The sequence below is a fragment of the Plodia interpunctella genome, chromosome 21 (assembly GCF_027563975.2).
Source record: "Plodia interpunctella isolate USDA-ARS_2022_Savannah chromosome 21, ilPloInte3.2, whole genome shotgun sequence".
Classification (NCBI taxonomy): Eukaryota; Metazoa; Arthropoda; class Insecta; order Lepidoptera; family Pyralidae; genus Plodia; species Plodia interpunctella.
In genome coordinates, this window is record NC_071314.1 from 3,523,880 (window position 1) to 3,542,986 (window position 19,107).

The 19,107-nt window shown below is 35.8% G+C and overlaps 1 protein-coding gene across 2 annotated transcripts in view; it reads left to right on the top strand.

The window, feature by feature from the left end:
- LOC128679358 (uncharacterized protein) overlaps nucleotides 1-18,616 on the top strand; it is a 32,278-nt gene extending 13,662 nt beyond the window's left edge. Inside the window, exons 2-9 of one of the 2 annotated variants that reach the window (XM_053761534.1) lie at nucleotides 9,223-9,298; nucleotides 10,819-10,857; nucleotides 11,896-12,108; nucleotides 12,370-13,784; nucleotides 14,167-14,997; nucleotides 16,040-16,246; nucleotides 16,547-16,683; nucleotides 17,260-18,616. In XM_053761534.1, the coding sequence (XP_053617509.1) occupies nucleotides 11,896-12,108; nucleotides 12,370-13,784; nucleotides 14,167-14,997; nucleotides 16,040-16,246; nucleotides 16,547-16,683; nucleotides 17,260-17,549 (3,093 nt within the window). In that variant the 5' untranslated portion in view covers nucleotides 9,223-9,298; nucleotides 10,819-10,857 and the 3' untranslated portion in view covers nucleotides 17,550-18,616. The remainder of the gene's footprint in view (nucleotides 1-9,222; nucleotides 9,299-10,818; nucleotides 10,858-11,895; nucleotides 12,109-12,369; nucleotides 13,785-14,166; nucleotides 14,998-16,039; nucleotides 16,247-16,546; nucleotides 16,684-17,259) is intronic. The other variant, XM_053761533.1, reaches the window with a different exon arrangement.
- The last annotated feature ends 491 nt before the right edge of the window (nucleotides 18,617-19,107 follow it).

Here is a 19,107-nt window from a genome sequence, read left to right on the forward strand (position 1 = left end):
TTCGGTGGGTTATAAAAATATTTACATTATAATGCAGTAAGCAACATTGTGGAGCCTCAAAGTAAATTTTCTCAAGTTACTAGGCCAAATGTAATATGGCATCGTTAGTAAGTTGCGGGGGATGGCGGTAATGCATTCAAACCAGATCCAGCAGCCCACAAACCCAGATCTATCCAGATTTACCGCGAGGCCCTGACATGCGCAGGCGCCCCATTTCGAACTAACGGAACTGTTAGTAACGTTATTTCAGTTTACATAGTTAAGTTGAAGTCATTATGATGGGACATACCTGTACATACGTGAATCCTTTTCCAGAAAACGGAATTTCACGCACGTGCCACGTCGCAAGTAAAAGTTGATTGTATAATATGTGACTTGGTAGCGACATATATTTTTGGGTTAAAGCATCCATCCAAAGCGGTCAGGATGAAATATGTTTGTACTGCAGTTTACGCGAGCACACCCGCGGGCACTGTATGTCAGATCATTTCCGTTTCAACAGTCACGCACGTATAATAGGAAGTTCTTAAGATTGAGAATACAACGTTGTCATTTATGTATACGAAGATAAGTGCGCACGTAGATCATGTAGATCACTTCCTTGCTGGCAAACACGAGCCATTTACACACAATAGAAATCTATGGACGATACATGGAATTTATAAGCTTTATGTCCCTTTTGCATTTGACTTTCACATTGATTTGTATATCTCGATCTTTGTGTAGAGCACGAACAGATGTTCGTGCTCTACACAAAGTATAGTAGTAATATAAATAAAAGGTAAGCGTATGGTTTGTAAATATACTTCTTATAGACCACCAGCGGCCGACTCTTGGCTTCGCTCGGGTAAAAACATAATAAATGATACGTCTAAACCTTCCTCCGGTATCATACTATCTATTGGTGAAAACCGCATGAGAATCCGTGCAGTAGTTTTTGAGTTTTTCGCGAACATTCAGACAGATAAACAGATGAGGCAGAAGACTTATAATATGAAAGGATTATACATTCTAAACATTTTAAATCGGCTAATTAACATTATTTTTTAAACTCTGCTTCTGTTCTATTCATCGCTGAAAGCAGTGTTTTAGGCAGCGGCCGTGATAAAAAGATTTAAAATATTCTTATCAAGTATAAAAGTGTCGCTGCACTTATCGCGGGCGAGTGCAGCGGCACGGCTTTATGAAACAAGTAAAATTTTTTTTTAAAAATATATTAGGACAAATCATACACAAATTGAGCTAGCCCCAAAGTAAATTCTAGACTTGTGTTATGGGATACTAACTCAACGATACTGTATTTTATAACAAATATATATATACAGATAAACATACAAGACCCGGGCCAATCAGATAAAGATCATTTTCCATTATGGGGATCGAACCCGGGACCTCTCGGTTAAGAGGCAAGCATTTTACCACTGCGCCACGAGGTCGTCTTGTAGCAGTATACCAATAAGTCATTGGAATATCTTGATGAAAACCCCAATGCTTTGCAAATGAGAAAGTTGCTCTTTGTGCTCAAACACGTAAACTCATCGATCGGAGGTTGCTACAGACAATCGACCATTCACGATGACAATCAATAAACGCAACCAAGAATAGATTCTCCTTTGCGAAACAGTGGCCGACCAAGGCTTCTAATTCCGCATGTAAATTTCGTATGTGGGTAATTCGTTTTTGTGTAATAACGGCCGATGTTTTTTTATTCGTAAAGGAAACATGTTATGGTCATTAATAATGGAGTGTCAATGCCTAGCCTTAAATGATGAATTTTTGCACAATAAAGCCAAAGTTTTATTTTCATATATTTTTTAATTAGTACTATGTTCTGACTGATGTAACTCATGTCTGACAAAAATAAACATATTATTATGACTTTATACGGCTGCGACAGATAAGCTCCTTACTACTACTACTACTACTCGTACTTAAAGTTATGAAATTATTTGTACTTACGGCAAGTTCGCAGCCGCTATTGCCTAGACAGTCAAATGCCAGATTACTAGCTTTTATGTAACGTTAGTACATTTTAGGTTTTCCAAAATGTTCAAGTTTGTCAAGTATCTAGCTTCAAATGGCAGGATCCATTAACATACAGGTTATAAATAAATTGCGCTACTAGCATATCTTTCAAAATTTTACAAATGAAGTTTTTATTTTCTCTTTAATATTTTATAAAAAAAAGATATCTTCCATGAGTGGAAACAGTTCTCTAAACCGGTGCAATAAAGCATTAAGGATTGTGATGGAAGAAGCCATGGAGTGAAAGCTAAGTATAAAATAAACAATTTTTTACAAGTCTATTTCATAGTGCACCTTTTGCAAAAATATTTGAATAAATAGAACTTAGTAATTTTAAGGGATAATAATTATGTTTTGAAAGTTGATCAGATAATTAACAATGCACACGAGTTCACATACACGAACTTATTCCAATTCCTTTTCAAATTCATGTTTAGTTATATCATTTTTTTAACTATTAAAGACTTCGTCGCTTTCATGTTGATTAAAATTATTTGTATTTTATATAAGCAAGTTTTCTATTTGCGTAGAGACTGTGTAATTTTGTAATTAAGTAAATTAAACGAATGCTCAAGTAGATGAGGCAATCAATTTTTGCCATGTTTCGGTATTTTTTTGCATACTTTACACGCAACTGCTTTGATTATTGATTCGTCTGTTTTACTAAATTAGTACATTAATAGTATCAGCACAATAGGCATGTTTTACGATATTAGATAATCGATTTTATAAATTAAACTACCTATTTTCTTTGTATGATCTGGTCAAGCAGCTGAGAATCTATATCGAACAGATGGCCTTAAAAATTTGTGTTTTCAAGTGTTGGATTAAATATGGGGTAACTGGGCAATCACATCAAACAGATTTATCTAGTAGGTTAGTTTATTTGTTAGATTAAAATAAGATATTTTATCAAAACGCGATGAAACAACCTTTAAATAACTAAACATAAAAAATAATTGATTCGACTCCCTTGAAGAAAAGATTGAAATCTGAATCGAAAAACGGTCCATAAATGGCCATATTCTGATTATTGCATCGCGTACCTGATAAGTGAGATGGCTCAATCTGGTAATATTCAGGCAAGTGGGGTAACAGTAACTGTAGTGGCTGGAGGCAGGGTAGCCTAGCGGTGCTTCGCCGTTATAATATGACCAATGCGAGTGTAATTGAATTCGTTCGGCAGCTGACGAGCGCGTGCGCATGATTTCGCATACAACCCGTAGCGGGATCTGACGAAAATATATGAAGAAATATACGGGAAAATTTAACATGAATTACTATTCTTTAAAAGCGAAATCTTCTTTCTTTTAACTCAATCCAAATTAAAAGTACCCACTTCTTTAGTGATGCATTGGAAATGTGAAAATATTTTCTAATTCTGCGTTTGCGCATAAAATTATTTATTTAAAGCTATTTAGTTTCAATTTCCCTGCTAAATATATTAATATCATATTCATAAAGCTTCAACAGAAGCCAATAAATGACAAATGTGAAAATATCTTAATGTATTTATGAATTCATTATAACATCATTATTCGATTTTGGAATAAAATATATTTCTCTTCAACTTAATTATTTGTTATCAGATCTTAAAGATTAAACAAAATGTTAACACGCTCTTACGAGTATGATACATTAATAATTTAGATAAATGATGTTGGTTTCTATGTCAAAGCAAGAAAGGGGCAAAAGGTTATTATACATTTGACTTGTTAATGGAACGTAATTTGACAAAATTATCGATATGTGTTGATCTTTCAAATAGTTAATGTGATAAGTAAAGTGTGGTGATGGTTTTTCTTTGAAAGAGAAATATAAGTAACATGCGAATGTAAGAACTTCACACATTAATATATGCACAAATCACACAGATTTAGTTAGCCCAAAAATAAGTTAGAGACTCATATTATGGAATATAGATAAACATCCAACTGCTAATGGTCTAACAGGAAGACTGTGTGGTGAGGAGAAAAGTAGGATAACGTACGCTGGACTCGACATTTTGTGACCTTGGAAATAATCAGAACATGTTATAAGCTTTAATAAATATTATGTTTCAGTCGAACAAATTATATCACTATTATCAGAAAATTCAGTGGAATGTATTTATGTGTCTTAGTATTTGCGTATGTAAGTAATGATTAAAAAAAACTGTTATAAATGTTTAAGTACATAAGTACTTATTCCGTAACACAGATCTTACACCTAATCCACTTAGTGTTACCAACGTAACAATTGCCACTAATTTCGCAAAAAATATATACGTACAAACTTGCACAATTGAGAATATTACTTGGCTGTGCGTCAACTTTTCGGTCGTCGAACTCATTACGTGAACATAAATATATTTGAAGAGAGACTATAAAGAGTACGGTACTGGTCTTGTCTTGTAGTATGACAGATGACATGGTCTCTAGCTGGTAGTGGCTTTTGTTAGTAGGTCGCAAAAATCTATCACACTACAGTTTCAGTTCAGTGTCATACAGGGTGACAGGGTGTTAGGTACAAAATATCTTCATGAATACGAAGTGGTAATATACGGTACCTCGGGTAGATCCTTCATGCGATGATTCAAGTTAATATTAAAATACTTCTAAAAAGTGGCCGTCTGTTTGTTTCACGGTAACGAATACGAAAACATCCTTATGATTATAGGTACACCTTCCATGTAGTAGTGATAGGGTGAATTGCATCGACAAATTATTCGTTTGCATAAATGTAGTACTTATGCAAAAATGTGTACTTTTAATTTGTATAAGTAATTTTAAAATTGGAAAGTTAATTTGTATAGATATATAGCATTGAATATAATATAATATGGCAAGCAGCTTCTTGTACAAGTCCAGTAAAACTCGATCAACATGTTTATTTAACGGCTGCCTGAACACTGTTCTTAACCGAAGTTAGTCGACTATTTGTCCGCCCGGATAAACTTTCAATTGGAAACGATGTACTTACCAGGTACAATCAACTGTATATTATGTTGTCGAAAATCATTGAAAATTCATCAATATTACCTGTGCGTAGAGTTTTTCCAAAGTAAATTGATTTGTTGTTGTATATGGTTTATTTTAGAAAACTATTTGTTAACATGCCAATTTTAATAACCACAACACAAACACAACTTTATTATGTGTAATTTTATGGTAATTGTTGTTTTATGGATGCAAATTTCACGTGTCCGGATATAATTTTATAGGTTTTCCTCATGACGTTAAGAGGTGAAAGAGCACCTATATGTATGTACTATAATGTTCGGGCAACTACTTATGTAGGCAAATACTTTAATGTTTGTGTTGGAATAAGATATACAAACAATCCGTCTTCGTATCATTGTCCAATGTGTTTTATTTATAAAAATCAACTCTATTGATGTGCTAAATTATATTCCTAATAGTATAGGACGGCCGATTTTTTGCGAGCGTCCAGAACTGCCGCTTGAAGCGAGTCTACGAGCAAAATCCCGGTGTAAAGCTACAAAACTATATACTATACTAGTTTTGCCCGCGGCTTCGCCCACGTTAATTTTTCGGGATGGATGATTTTCGGGATGAAAGGTATGCTCCAAACTACAACATATGCAAAATTTGGAGAGGGACACATATGCAAATTTTATAATATATATAATATAGATATATAAATAAGATTGGTTGAGTAGATATAGCGTGAAGAGGTAACAAACAAACTTACTTTCGCATTTATAATATTAGTTGGGATAATTTAGCTACACTTTTACTACACAAAACACACTGCGGAGAAATTACGCAGCGTTAAGTATCGCTTTCAACGAGCGATATCAGCGTTAATCAAATCGCGTTAATTAGTGTACACCTCAGTGTTTCACTCGGACTCAGGCCGGCGTAATGACTTATTAGGTTTGGTTATACATAGTTACGTGTATACGTGTTATTATCTTTTTTTTGCGTGATCCCAATTTTAATTATTGGCTATGATGACACGAAGTCCGGGGTCCAATCAAAAATGAAATTTAAAATTTTGCCATCTTCGTCCAATTGGGAATGTTATTTTTTCCTATCAGTTGCCAAGATACATGTCCCTTTATATTTAGTCAAAATATTTATTTACACATATTTTTGCAAAAAAAAATTCTTAAGTACTAATCTCTCCTACGACCATAAAATACCATTTCACGAATACATCCACATACCTAGTTCTAGTCAACACTTTTTTCATTCTTTTTTCTAAATATGAATTTGAAAAGCCTAGTTGTCTTCCCTTTGGTGAAGTTAATTGTTAACTAATAATATTTTGATATAAATCTATGCTAATTGTTTTCCATCACAGTCGTTTAGAATTAAAAAGAGTTGAATGGCGTATCTTTGAAACGCAACTACATGTGTTTCCAGATAGATTTGCAATCGTTGCAATATAAAAGACATCAACGAGTTTAGTTGGTAATTTGTTGAAACCTAATATATATTCATCGATAGCAATAATATGGCTGGAATAATTTCATCCATTTTTATGTAAATAAAATTAATTTGTCAAGACTTTCTACACCCTTTTGGGAAAAAGACAAATTCGAGATAAAAATGTAGGCGAATCTATAGAATTCTCAATATAATATAAATAATTTTCATTAACTACCCTAGTACTTTCAGCATTAATAAAGAGCAGCAGTTATTTTGTCAAACCCCCAAAGCGTGAAGGATAGGATTTGAAATGCATTCCATTGTTTGAATTCCGAACCAGCCTCACGCCACTCGATCTGCACAAAATATTATACTTTCGCTTCGAGGAAATAACTGGCCAGTATCTTCTCAGACAATATTCAGTCTTTCGGAGTGTAATTGGTATTCGAATTAAAATTCCTATTTTAAAAATAAAGCATGTAGAACTTGTGCTTTGTATTCTGGCATATTTGCTATAGAGACATCCAAATGAAATTCTAAAGTGGGTTTGTTACCTATATGCTTTATATACTTAACCAATCTTTTATATGTCTGGTACATATATGCATAAAAATGCTATACTTCTACTGTGTATTATTTCCCACTCTATACTTCATTATATACATGTAAAGGGAAGTGTCACTAAGTTCTTTGTCCATCCCAAATAAGTAACGAATATCGTTACTTATTTGGAATATCGCAAGAAATTCATGCAAGCAAGCTCGTGGGCTTTAGCCCACGCTAATTTAATACTGACTAGTATAATACGTAAAAGCCGACCACGAATCGATAAGAACCTAAAACAAACTAGAAACTTAAAACAATACATAATTTTAATAGGCATGTATTTCCATTTCACCCGTCAGCTGCAGCTAGACAATTTAACTTCAACTTATGCTTGTATGTTTAGCATGTTATTATGTCTATCGCTTATATTCACGAATATGGTTAAACATAATTAAAACCCTCAAACAAACACGTAATCACGTGTTATTGATCGTAACATTTATTTTGGTTTTTATTATTGTACACAAACTGCTATGTAATGTATATATAAATATGAAGGAACAGAAAATTGGCAAATCAAAGATAACACCAATTTTCCTTGAATTCACAACAATTTAGCTGGTATGATACGGCACTTTCGCTTTCGCTTTATAGCTCTCATTTACATAGTTAAATAAACATTTGATAGTTTTATCTGCGATTTAACGCAACGAGATCCGTACAACAAAACAACGAGAGTGCATAAAGATCTCTTTTTGTTATTATAGGTACATAGTACATACATACGTACATAGATATAGTTTTTTACAATAATAAAATTAGTTAAATATAAACGAATATGTAATAGGTACGGATTACACACAATGCAATGAATGTTTCAAAGGTATTATTTAATAATAAAAATTAATATATATATATATATATATAAATTTTTCGTAGAATAAAACAATAACAAATTAAATTATAAAATATTTTTCGTAACATATACGTTACGATAACTGCAATTAAAATTTATTGGTTTTGTGATTCTGCAAGTAATATTATATCATGATTTTAGATTTTCCACTGCTGTGGCACCGTCCTTCTTATCATAAGGAACTACGAGTATGCTTCTGTACCTAACTATTTTATGACTATTCGTACACTATGCTGGTGCAATTAAAATAGACATTATCTTTAAGTAACGGACTTGTGGGTCAATATTGTGCAACTGAATACGTTTTCCGTTTTGTTGAAGGTACACGAGCTGATTTCACAAGTTCATTTTGTATTGCAAAAAATATTTTTCGTAATTTTTTTTTAAATTTTGTACCATTTGAATAAGGTAAACTACTAATGTTACTCTTGAACTATTACGGGTAATAAGATATGGTGTTACATGAATTAATTTAAATAAAGTACAGAAATGTTATTTACATTTCATACATCTGAAGGCTAGATCGAAAGTCGGAAGTCGAAAATTGTTCGAGCTCGGGAAAGAGGTGAATGGTATAAATTGAGTGAGACATACACCCAGCAGTGGGACATAAAAGGCGTGTCAAACTATGATTATGATATAGAGATTATTAAATTATATTTCATGTATTGATTTGTACTTTTTTGTAAATTCTGGAATCTTTTTTCCTCGTAGTGGTCCATCAAGAGTTGAGTCAAATTGACCCTTTTATATTTGGATGCAAATACGTATTCTGGTAATCGATATCTTATTTTATAGTTCAAAATTTGTGCCACGATGTATAGCGTTAGTGGTCTCAGAATATTGCAGGATATGACTATAAATTTCCTTTCGAGAATCTTGTGGTTGACTACTAGCAATAAAGGCATCGATCACTAAATCCAAATTGGCTTAACAATCATATCGTTCTAGTATGCTAGTAGTTTGTAGTAATTTATTATGTAAAAAGTGTCTGATTTCTGAATAAAAAATGTTTTTGACTATTATTTTTACAATCCAGATTTATGTAGCAAAATTATTTTGTTGTTTACGATGCCAACTCTTGATCTGGAACTTAAACAATCCCACCCGAGTGAATATTCTACGGAAACAGTTTTTTTCGTTATTTATATCTATGTCCTCAATACTCATAACCATATTTTTGCAAAAATTCAGGAAGAGTAGAATAGATAGAGTGTGAAGAGTTAACGAATTTACTTTCGCATTTATAATATTAGTTAGGATTTAATCAGGAAATTTAATCAGGCAAAGTTCGAAAGAAATTCGTATTAGTATTCGCGAAGGTATTTAGACTGACTTTGGATAATTTCATTGTTTCAGGTGTTCGGGATAACGGGCGAAAGTGTGTCACAATGCTAAAAATTTTTGGGCCAAGGGCCCAACCACACGTGGAGAAGTAAGTTTTGATAACTGCTTAGAAATAGTTCACACTACAAAAAATACTTTTTCATGATAAATAAATATTCATTGTTAGTATGAAGGTTTATGCTGCCTTTTCCAATTAAATTAGAATTAAGAGCGTTCATATAAAAAAATAAGATATTTAATTATGGATGGGTAATTCAAATTCCAAACACTAGCTGGCCCCCTGACCAAAATAATATTATTATTATACCTAACCCTAAATCTTGTAACGATTTATTATGGTGTCAATTCAAAGTTGAGAGACGAATTATGAGATAATCTTACGCAAAGCTGCGTTTATTTGTTCCGCTGTTGGCACCGAACCGAATCCAATTCTCTTTGATATGTAAATTCTTAACTCTATGACTGACATAATTGGATTAGTAAATTACTCATGGCTATTTATTCTGAAGGTACTTAACCCGTTGCTTTTTGCATTTTTGAATTGTCAAAGATTGCAAATGAAATGAAAGGAAGTTTTTTATAAAACTGAAATTTTAGACAAGCTTTTATCGTCATCAGAGAGATCTTATAGCACTTAATGTGTGACAAAAAATCATATCCCTGCAGTTGGAATTCATCAACAAATCATGCGTTATTATGATAAAACCGTTTAAAAAATTAAGCGATGTGGAAAATTTTAACACTGAAAAGTTAAAGTTAAATTTAACTTGCAAGATTTGATTACAGACAAAAGAAACTAAATAAATCTTGTATAAACATAGCCTACACCAAATTCTGCGAGAAAATGTTATGAATTTCTAGGTTAAGAAATCGTGAATGAACCGTGTTGAAGTGGTAATGAAGTAATTACAAACAATCCATTGCTCTATTACAGACTATAAAAGACTCAGAAAGCCACAATTTTATCTTATGTTGACAATAGAATTCGTTTCATGAAGAAATCGCATATAAACAGTAATTTATTTATTATTTGCGTGTGTTATTGTTGTAAAATATGTAATAGAATAGGTATAATTGACGTTTACTTACTATGACGACAGAATTTATTATATTTATTGATATGAGATTCATTCAATAGATGCAATAATTTCCATAACAAAAACTCCATAATCTCCATGATCGACACCTCAGTGGCGCAGCGGTAAAGTTCTTGCCACTGAACCGAGAGGTCCCGGGTTCGATCCCCGGTCGGATCATGATGCATGGAAAATGATCTTTTTCTGATTGGCCCGGGTCTTGGATGTTTATCTATATATGTATTTATTATAAAATATAGTATCGTTGAGTTAGTATCCCATAACGCAAGTCTCGAACTTACTTTGGGGCTATCTCCGTCTGTGTGATTTGTCCTAATATATTTATTTATAATATGAAGGACGTATACTGTCTAATGTATGTATGCTAATGTTAATATATCGGTTACTTGGGAGTGCAAATGCATTTTATATAAAATGATAATAGTATACAGAAGAATACCAGATAGCCGACGCTGGCCGGTCGTAAAATCACAACAGAATCTATAAAATTTAAAATTTTCTTTTTGTGTAGGCTCCGGGACATCAAAGCGGCCCATTGATTTATCACAGTGTAAGAGTCAGTTACTAAATATTTTTATTAGAAAATATTAACGTTTATTAACATAACTACACTTAGAAAACTAACATAACCTACTGTTCGCTCACTTAAAAATATTGACAATAATAAGTTGTGAGCCGACTAAACGCGGGCGAAGCTGCGGGCTAAATCTAGTGATAACTAAGTATAAAACGCTAATTTGAGAACACTGCCGAATGAAGTAAATTCTGCATTTTTTTTTATTTGCGCAAGAGCAATAGAAGCGTAGCCATTTGTTTTTGCCGTCCAGTACCGTTGCATGAGCGGTGCGCTGCACATACCATTTATTTGTCTGATTTGTTGGTTCCTAATATCTGTAGAATATTGAATTTAAACGTTCACACTTCAATGATCACGAAATCATAACCCAATGTAAGTTATGCGTGTTCCAGCTACAAATCTGGTTTGAGAAAAAAACCAGAATGGTTTATTTACTCAGTGAAAACTTAATGTGCAAAAACGTTGTATCTTGCTGGTTATGTTACTGAGATACAAGCTCGTTGTCTAACTTACATTATTATTTTCCGCCTGCCTTTAAATTGTTAGTGTAGTAAGATGATGTCAGCCTGCAGCCGAGCAAGAACATATACATCTCTTCTGTCTACATGTAGCGTTGATGTTGATACTCATTAAAATGAACCATCTCAATTTGGCTCATACTGAACCACGCTACAAATCTAAAAAGATTTTTTTAAATTACATCTCATTGTTTAATTACAATGAGAAGTCGGCCCGGGTTGCTAGTATAAATCTCTCTAATTTTGGCGTGTTTCCCTTTGCACCCGGGACTGTGATGCTGCAAACCCTGCTAATGAAATACTATTAGGCTGTGATTTTACAACCGGCCGCCTGGCTGACGTCAACCTTCCTGAAATGCTATAATTACCTGACAGCTGATAAGCCTATGTGTCTCTTAGTCGCCTCGTACGACATCCACGGGAGCAGATGCCGAGGTCCTATTCTAGAGCGGTACTAGTTCGCTAGTTTATGTGGTTACAAAATGAATTTCAGATGGTAACGTGCGACGAAAGCGCGGCGTGTGGCGGGTTCCGACTGGGCGCGCGAGAGGATGAGGCACGCCGCTCCCGCGCGCCGAGCGTGTCCTCTCTCTCTCTCTACAAGCAGAAGATTGATGCCCTTTTTGATGACAGCCGCTCTGTGGCCAGCCTGCCGCAGTACGGTCCCAATTTGACTGTGTCGGAGCTGGGAAGAAGGGATAGCAAGGTGAGTGAACCAGCAGCTTTGCAGTTTTTTTTTAGACTATAAGGTACGCCGATCTCATGCATTGAGCATGTCTTCCCTTTCTCTCTACAAGCTCAAAATAGATGTTATTTTTGAGCAGTCCAGTCAGCTTATATATTTTTTTAACTGTGGTCGTTCTGTAGCTAGTGTGTCACAGTCACAGCATATTAAAATAGGTATGTAAGTACATTTTTATACTGTTATTATGCATGATGATTGATTCATTATAATTCTTGATTTCAGATCAGTTCTACACGGGAGAGTAAAGCGACGATCTACGAAGATGGTGACGATTATTGCGAGAATAAACTTAACAAGATCAACAACACTGTGCAAGATCGAATAGAGAGGATGTTCGCGGAAATGGCGGGAGAATCCAGACAATCCACCGAAAATATTGGAGTCCACATATTCAGCGTACATTACCTCGGCTCCACCCCCTTACAAAGTAAAGTCACCAGTTTGTCTGGACTCCAAACGCCACTGAAAGATTTATATTTTGCATATAGAAGAAATTTTCGCCACAAAAGTGCACTAACTGGCAGATTAGAAATATCCAAAAGTGGTCTCAAAGTTAGATATAAAGGAGAAAAGGGTGATTTGGAACAGTTGAATCCTTTCCCCACGATAGCTGTTTGGTCAGCCGTCAAATTCGTAGTTCAATCCTCAGACAACGACAGTCGCGAACTAAGTTATGCATTCTTACCTTTAATAACAGATCCAGATAACATCGATAGACATGCCTTATTCAAAGATATGGACCCACCTGAAAAAAAATACATCCTCTCCCACAACGAAAATTCACATTCGCCACTTTTCGCTGTCGTGATGAGGAAGATAGGCGTTGCTAAACAATTAGAGTGTCATGGGTTTGTATGTCAAACGACGGAAGACGCTATAGTCATAGCGGCTACGCTATACAAGTCCCTCATGTCACATATGAGTCGGCAAGGCCACACCGATAAAAAGAAATTAAAGAATCGAAATGGAGTGAGCTGCATGAGTGTAGCAAGCAGTCTGTCTCCAAACGAGGTTCCTGTCAGACCACCTCGGAAAAAACGAAGTAATTCATCTTTAAGTGGAGACAGTGACAGGGCAGATGGTTTCTCTGCCAGCGAATCATATAACGAAAAACATAAATCGGACAGGACAAAGAAATATTCGACGGAGAGCATGCCGCGTCTTCCGCCGCCCCCGTGTGTACCTCACGTTGAAGCGAAGCGAATCACAGTTGAAGAAGTGAAAGCTAAATTGGATTCAATAAAACATAATGACACTAGTGGCAGCGACACGCAAGGATCGAAAAAGTCAGTAGCGAAGCATTCTCTTAATGCAAGTAGTAGAATTCAAAATCTCCAGAAACCTCATAGTAGTACGGAATCATCAGTTCGAAGTAAGGTGTCAGAGAAAATAGAGCTTTTTAGAGAATTAGAGCGGCGGAAAAACATTCAAAGGCCACCGACATTACCACCACCTGTACCGTCAAAGCCACCATTGGAGACGACAACAGAGGCATCCAAAGAGCCTTTGAGAAGAAGTCAAAGCGGGAGAAAGTCTATAAATGAATCTGGTGATATACTCACTAAAGTCGCTATTCCACGCTCTGGCAGCTTCCTTAACGCTGGTGGTCTGACTCGGTACAAGTCCATCGGACACAGGTAAGAAGACAAAGTGTAAAATTACGCAGTCACATAATCAGGCGCCATTGGTTCCTGGTAATTTAATTTAAACGCTTCAGCGACATCATTTCCTTTTTAATCGGTACGTTGACATCTCATTTGTACGCGTCGGACACTCACTTGATCAATTTTCTTTATGTAGCGCAAAAATATCTCAAAGAGTTATAACGAGATGCGAATGAAATGCGCTTAGTTAGTGAAGTGTTTCCACCGTGCATGCGCGTAATTGTGCCAATGCAACCGCGTCCGTTGCATTCCTATATGATCTAGTATAACAACGTCATTTTTTTCAACTACTACATAGGTACACTTTAGCAAAACCATATTCAACTTTTTAATTATGTCTGTCTATTATTTCCAGAAATAATGGCAAAAAGGGAGGAGGATCGCCTTTAGGCTTCAATGAACTTTTCAATGAATTCAAAGTTCAAGAAAACTTGCACTCTATGGACGAGATCCTAAATGCCATAATTGATGCAGAAGGAATGTCTTTTAATGACTTAAAGCCGATTTACAAAGAGTTTTTGCTCAAATTAGCGGTAACGTTGACAAAAGACGAAATATTTCAGCATAGTAAAGCGATAATGAAAAAACAAAAGAAAAAGATATTGCGAAGAAACAGTTTGTTCCAAAATAAAAGGAGAAAAATGTTTAAAGGAGCTAGCGGTTTGAGAATGGTATTTCGACTACCGTTCGGTAAAGAAGTTAGAAGAAAAGAAAAAGAGATGTCTCCTTTGGGCTCCATTGATTTTCAAGTAGGTGACCCTAAGGAACCCATATCTGAAAGTTCGGTGTCAACATCAAGCTATGACTTGAGACAATTCCGACCAAAAGAACCAGTTTTACCGCCACCAAAAAGGCAAGCCATGCGACAGCGGAATTCCAAGCGATCTGAAAAAATGGTCCAAGTATCGAAGCGAAACGGTAAAGTGTCAAGACCTGGGGAGAGGACCTCGACGTCAGAAGATTCGGATTTTCTGACCTTAAGCAATCGACTCGGGTGCCAGAATAGAAATAGTTCTAGCGGTTATGTGTCCTGTTCCGAATGTGAGTCTGAAAGCTGTATAGACCGATGTTACTGTTCCCTGAAAGAAACCAGCAAGAAGTGCTACTGCTCCGTCGCAGACGACAAGCGAGATCCAGCGAAAGCCAGGTTGCTGAGTAAAACCAAAAATTGCAAGGATTGCTTAAAGTAAGTACCTATACAATACTGTAAAGACTTGTTCTATTAAGACTGATCCACAGACTTTAAAACATTATTAAGTAATTGTTAAAGATTTTTCCGTTTCGTCTAATAATCATATAATTTGTCTTAGCATAAACAAAAGTTAAAATTTCTCTACTTTCGTCAGTCTTCGTTTTACATTTCATTTAGCTCGTAGCAGCATCTCAGCGAAGTGAGTGTGTTTTAATTACATTCGCCAACTTGTCGCTAATATCTCCAAAGGAATTAGAACCTTGCTTATTGTTATTTATGGTTCATTATAAATAATATGTATGGATGTAGAAATGAAATGTGCGGGCGTTAATCAGAGCATGACGCGTCCGTAGCTTGCGACGCCATGTGAGTAACTAAACCAAATTAGAATTATTTACAGTTTGCTATGATTCAATCATTTCTCTAGGATATGGGAAGAATCTCATTAATTGACTGAGTGTGGTGCGTTAATAGAACATTCTTCTATAATTCAAGTCATTAAAAGAAGAGTGTTCGGATTCTATTAGTTGCGTGTTGATCATTATCAATCAATCATTGTCAGTAAACAATATTTTCAGTAATGATGCTGCTTGGAAGTTATATTAGGTTGTTTCCGATATTAATATTATTTAATTAATACTAAAATAAATAAATCGATTTCCGTTGTTATTTTTATAACCTATCTGATATCATAAAGGAAATACCAACGTAATTTATTATTTCCTTTAAAATTATATTGTTTTGACTTAGTGAAAGTGGGTACTCGTACGAATCATGATAAATTACAATTAAAGTACCTAGTAGCATGTGAATGTGACAGATTAAACCTATGTTACATAGTTCATGATCCAGTGACTTAGCATTGGTTATGGGAACATCAAAATGTCTGATAATGAACAACATTTTTATAAATATTTTAAAACACTTAAATTCGTGAACGACTCGTAGTTTGAATACTGTTTGGGTACTGGCTTGAACCAGGATTTATTATAATCTAATTTTGGTTATTCTCTGATTTCTACAATTACTATTTTAGAGAAGTTTACGACGGTGACTTCAGCTACTGTTCATGCGATTCTGAGAGCTGTGCTGACAGCAATAAGTGCTATTGTGCCGGTCCCCGTCGTACCACTATGCAGACTTCACAAAGTCTTGAGTACCTTCGCAGTCCTTCACAAAAGACCTACTCGGACAGATTGAAGAGAGCCTTCGATGACTACGACGGCAGTAGGGGTAGAAACAGGTAAAGATAATTTTTTACACGACCTTACGGCTTTAAAGCTTCCAGCCTAGACCACAGTCAGAAAATATATTATGTTATTATACACATTAGAAAGGAAGAAAAAAAATTAGCCAGTGCAGGACTGTATTCGGTATCGTTAAAAGCAACTAATCCGAATTGAACCTATATGCAACTAACCTTTATTTTTCATCAACCAAACAGGTCAAAGCACCTATATTGATGACATTAAAATGGTAAAATATGAGGTTGATGATAAGACTATTTGTTGAAGGTTGTCACCACTGACGTTTTAATTCCCAGGTCGGGCAGCCTGGCCGGCCGGCGACGCACGGAGCGGCGGCGCGCGCGCTCGTCCGACAGCCTCGCGCTGGACTACGAGCTGCTGCTGCAGGACCGCGCGCGGGACACGCGCAGCCGCAACATGCAGCGTCTCACAGGTGAGTCACACACCACAACTCTGTTGTCTTCCCTCATTGTCACCCCTAGAACCACCATCCACCCCGTCTCTGCAATCCATTCGCTAATTATAATTTCAGACGTTGCTAATGCTTTTGACGCCTTTCTCTGGCATGGATATTATATTCTACGATGGTGCCCTGCTGATGTATTTAGGACGCAGAGATAGATGACTATCCGTTGGATAGGATTCACAGGAGGCCTTACTTTTCTGTGTAAAATGAATGGCGGGAAAGTGGAATGTTTTGTTGTGTTCCACAAGGGACTGTATTAGGACCGCTACCTATTAATATATTTTCAGTAACTAAATGTAAAAACAAAGTGGAGATGGCAAAGTGGCTAAGACGTCCATATGTGATCGAAAGATAAGTGAGGTTCAAATCCAACCCATATATGCCATGTAATAGTTTTCATAGACGGTATACTTTTGTACAATCAAAATAATTAATTAGTTCATTAGAAGGAAGGAAAAATCAAGTTAAGCAGCTGTATTTTTCAAATTAAGACTTTGACATAGGAAGAAATGACCTTCATTATTAAACCTGGTTTTATTTTAGTCCGCAGTACGGGCGCGGGGTCGCATGACGCCCTGAGCGTGAAAAAGTCTGCGGAGATGGCGGCTCTGTTCGCGGACGTGCGCCTCTCGCAGAGGACGGACGTGCGCGCGCTGTGCGGGGGCGGCGGGGGAGGTGGGGGAGGAGTGTCGGGCGCGGGGGGGAGGAGGGCGCGGCCGCCGCCCCTGCCGCCGGCGCCGCCCCGCCCCGCGCCCCCGCTGGCCAGGATGTTCGACCACCGTCCGCTCAGCAGAAACGCAAGCCTTGAAGATACTCTGGGGTATTTGCCGTAGTTTTTCTTAGGATGTAGTAGCGTAAAATTGCTATGCGAAACGAGAAAGGAGTTTCGTGAATTAAATTGGCATATCTTTTCTCCTCGCTAAGACCCTTGTTGAATCTTTACGTAGTTTGTTTTTTTATTCTGGTATGTCAAAAGTATGTTGTATAAAGGAAGAATGTCAAGCAAGCGTATGAAATTTAGTTACTCGATCACGGAGACTGCTCTCTAATTTAGAAAAAAAAGAAAAAGTGTAAATAACAATAAGAATCATTGTTTCTCTCAAGCATAAAATATGTTTTTTTTTCTTGGAATACTAATTAATGTTCAGCTTACATCTAAAGAATCAAATAAATTGTAGTATTTTTTTATTATAAACTTTCTCACAAACACATTTTCACGGAATATTTTTTTCAACTTTTGGTTATCATTCAGAATATTTTGTTCGATAACTCTTTACACATCGTATTTTTCGTGTAATTCGTTGTAACCGTATACCACCTTATTAACTGAATAAGGATTATAAGTATATCGATTGTTTATAAGAACTATGTATGTAGTTATTTATTGAATAACCATTTTATACATAGGTGCAATATATTGAGTCACTCATAATTGTTAATTTAGTTATGTTAGTTGTTCACTTTAGTGTTTGGGATACTATGAAGTGATGTTTAGTAAGTGGCTTCAAGCTGAATAAGCAGCTATTCGCGGTTCTAAAGAAAATCAGCGCATGGCAAAATAAAATAGCTAACTTTGCTCATAAAAATTTGGAAGGATAACAAATTCCATTATTTTAATTCCAATAATTTTAGACAAATTCCATGTGTTGTTTTTAAGAAACAATTAAAACATTTTTTTAAGAAATTGAAAGAGCTAATTACTATTATTACCATCGCGGTCTAAACATCGTTTCATCGTCCCCTAAGTAGCATAGACTAGTGCATTTCGTTGATCTTATAAAACCATTGTGCAATTTCGGTGCAATATTTTTAAAGTTAAGTACCTACTGGATCACTCCCAGAGTGCAATATTATGCTGTAAATATACACGTGTTGAAGAAATAAATAATAAAAATTAAAACTGCATTTGATTTTCCTACATCAGAATGTATTATGAAGCGATGTGGTGTGGTGATGTGAACCCATATGTCCCAGGTTCGAATCCTATTCATGTCACATGACTTTGTAGGTGTATCACAACGTGTGACAGTGTGTGTGACAATAACGTGCGTTGATGAACGCCGAAACTTGATACAACTTTTGCTTTGCCTGGCGATGGACGTGACAACGACGGAGCGCGACTGAGCAATTGGTCATGGCTCTAAACGTTAGAACCTAACTCAATTTCACAATATCCCTACACTAACAAGTATGAGGATTATTGTGAAACACACGAATAGTTACTAACATTTTGCAGCAGCGTTTATTTCCCCACAGTGGAGCCAATTAGCGATTTACCATTTTTCTCGCCTTAAACAGCTTCTCCGACTAATTGAACGTTTTTTACAGTGGTGTAGCTTTGTCATTGCCGCCCAGGGCGGAATCTTAATTTGCCGCCCTATAGGTTGGTGA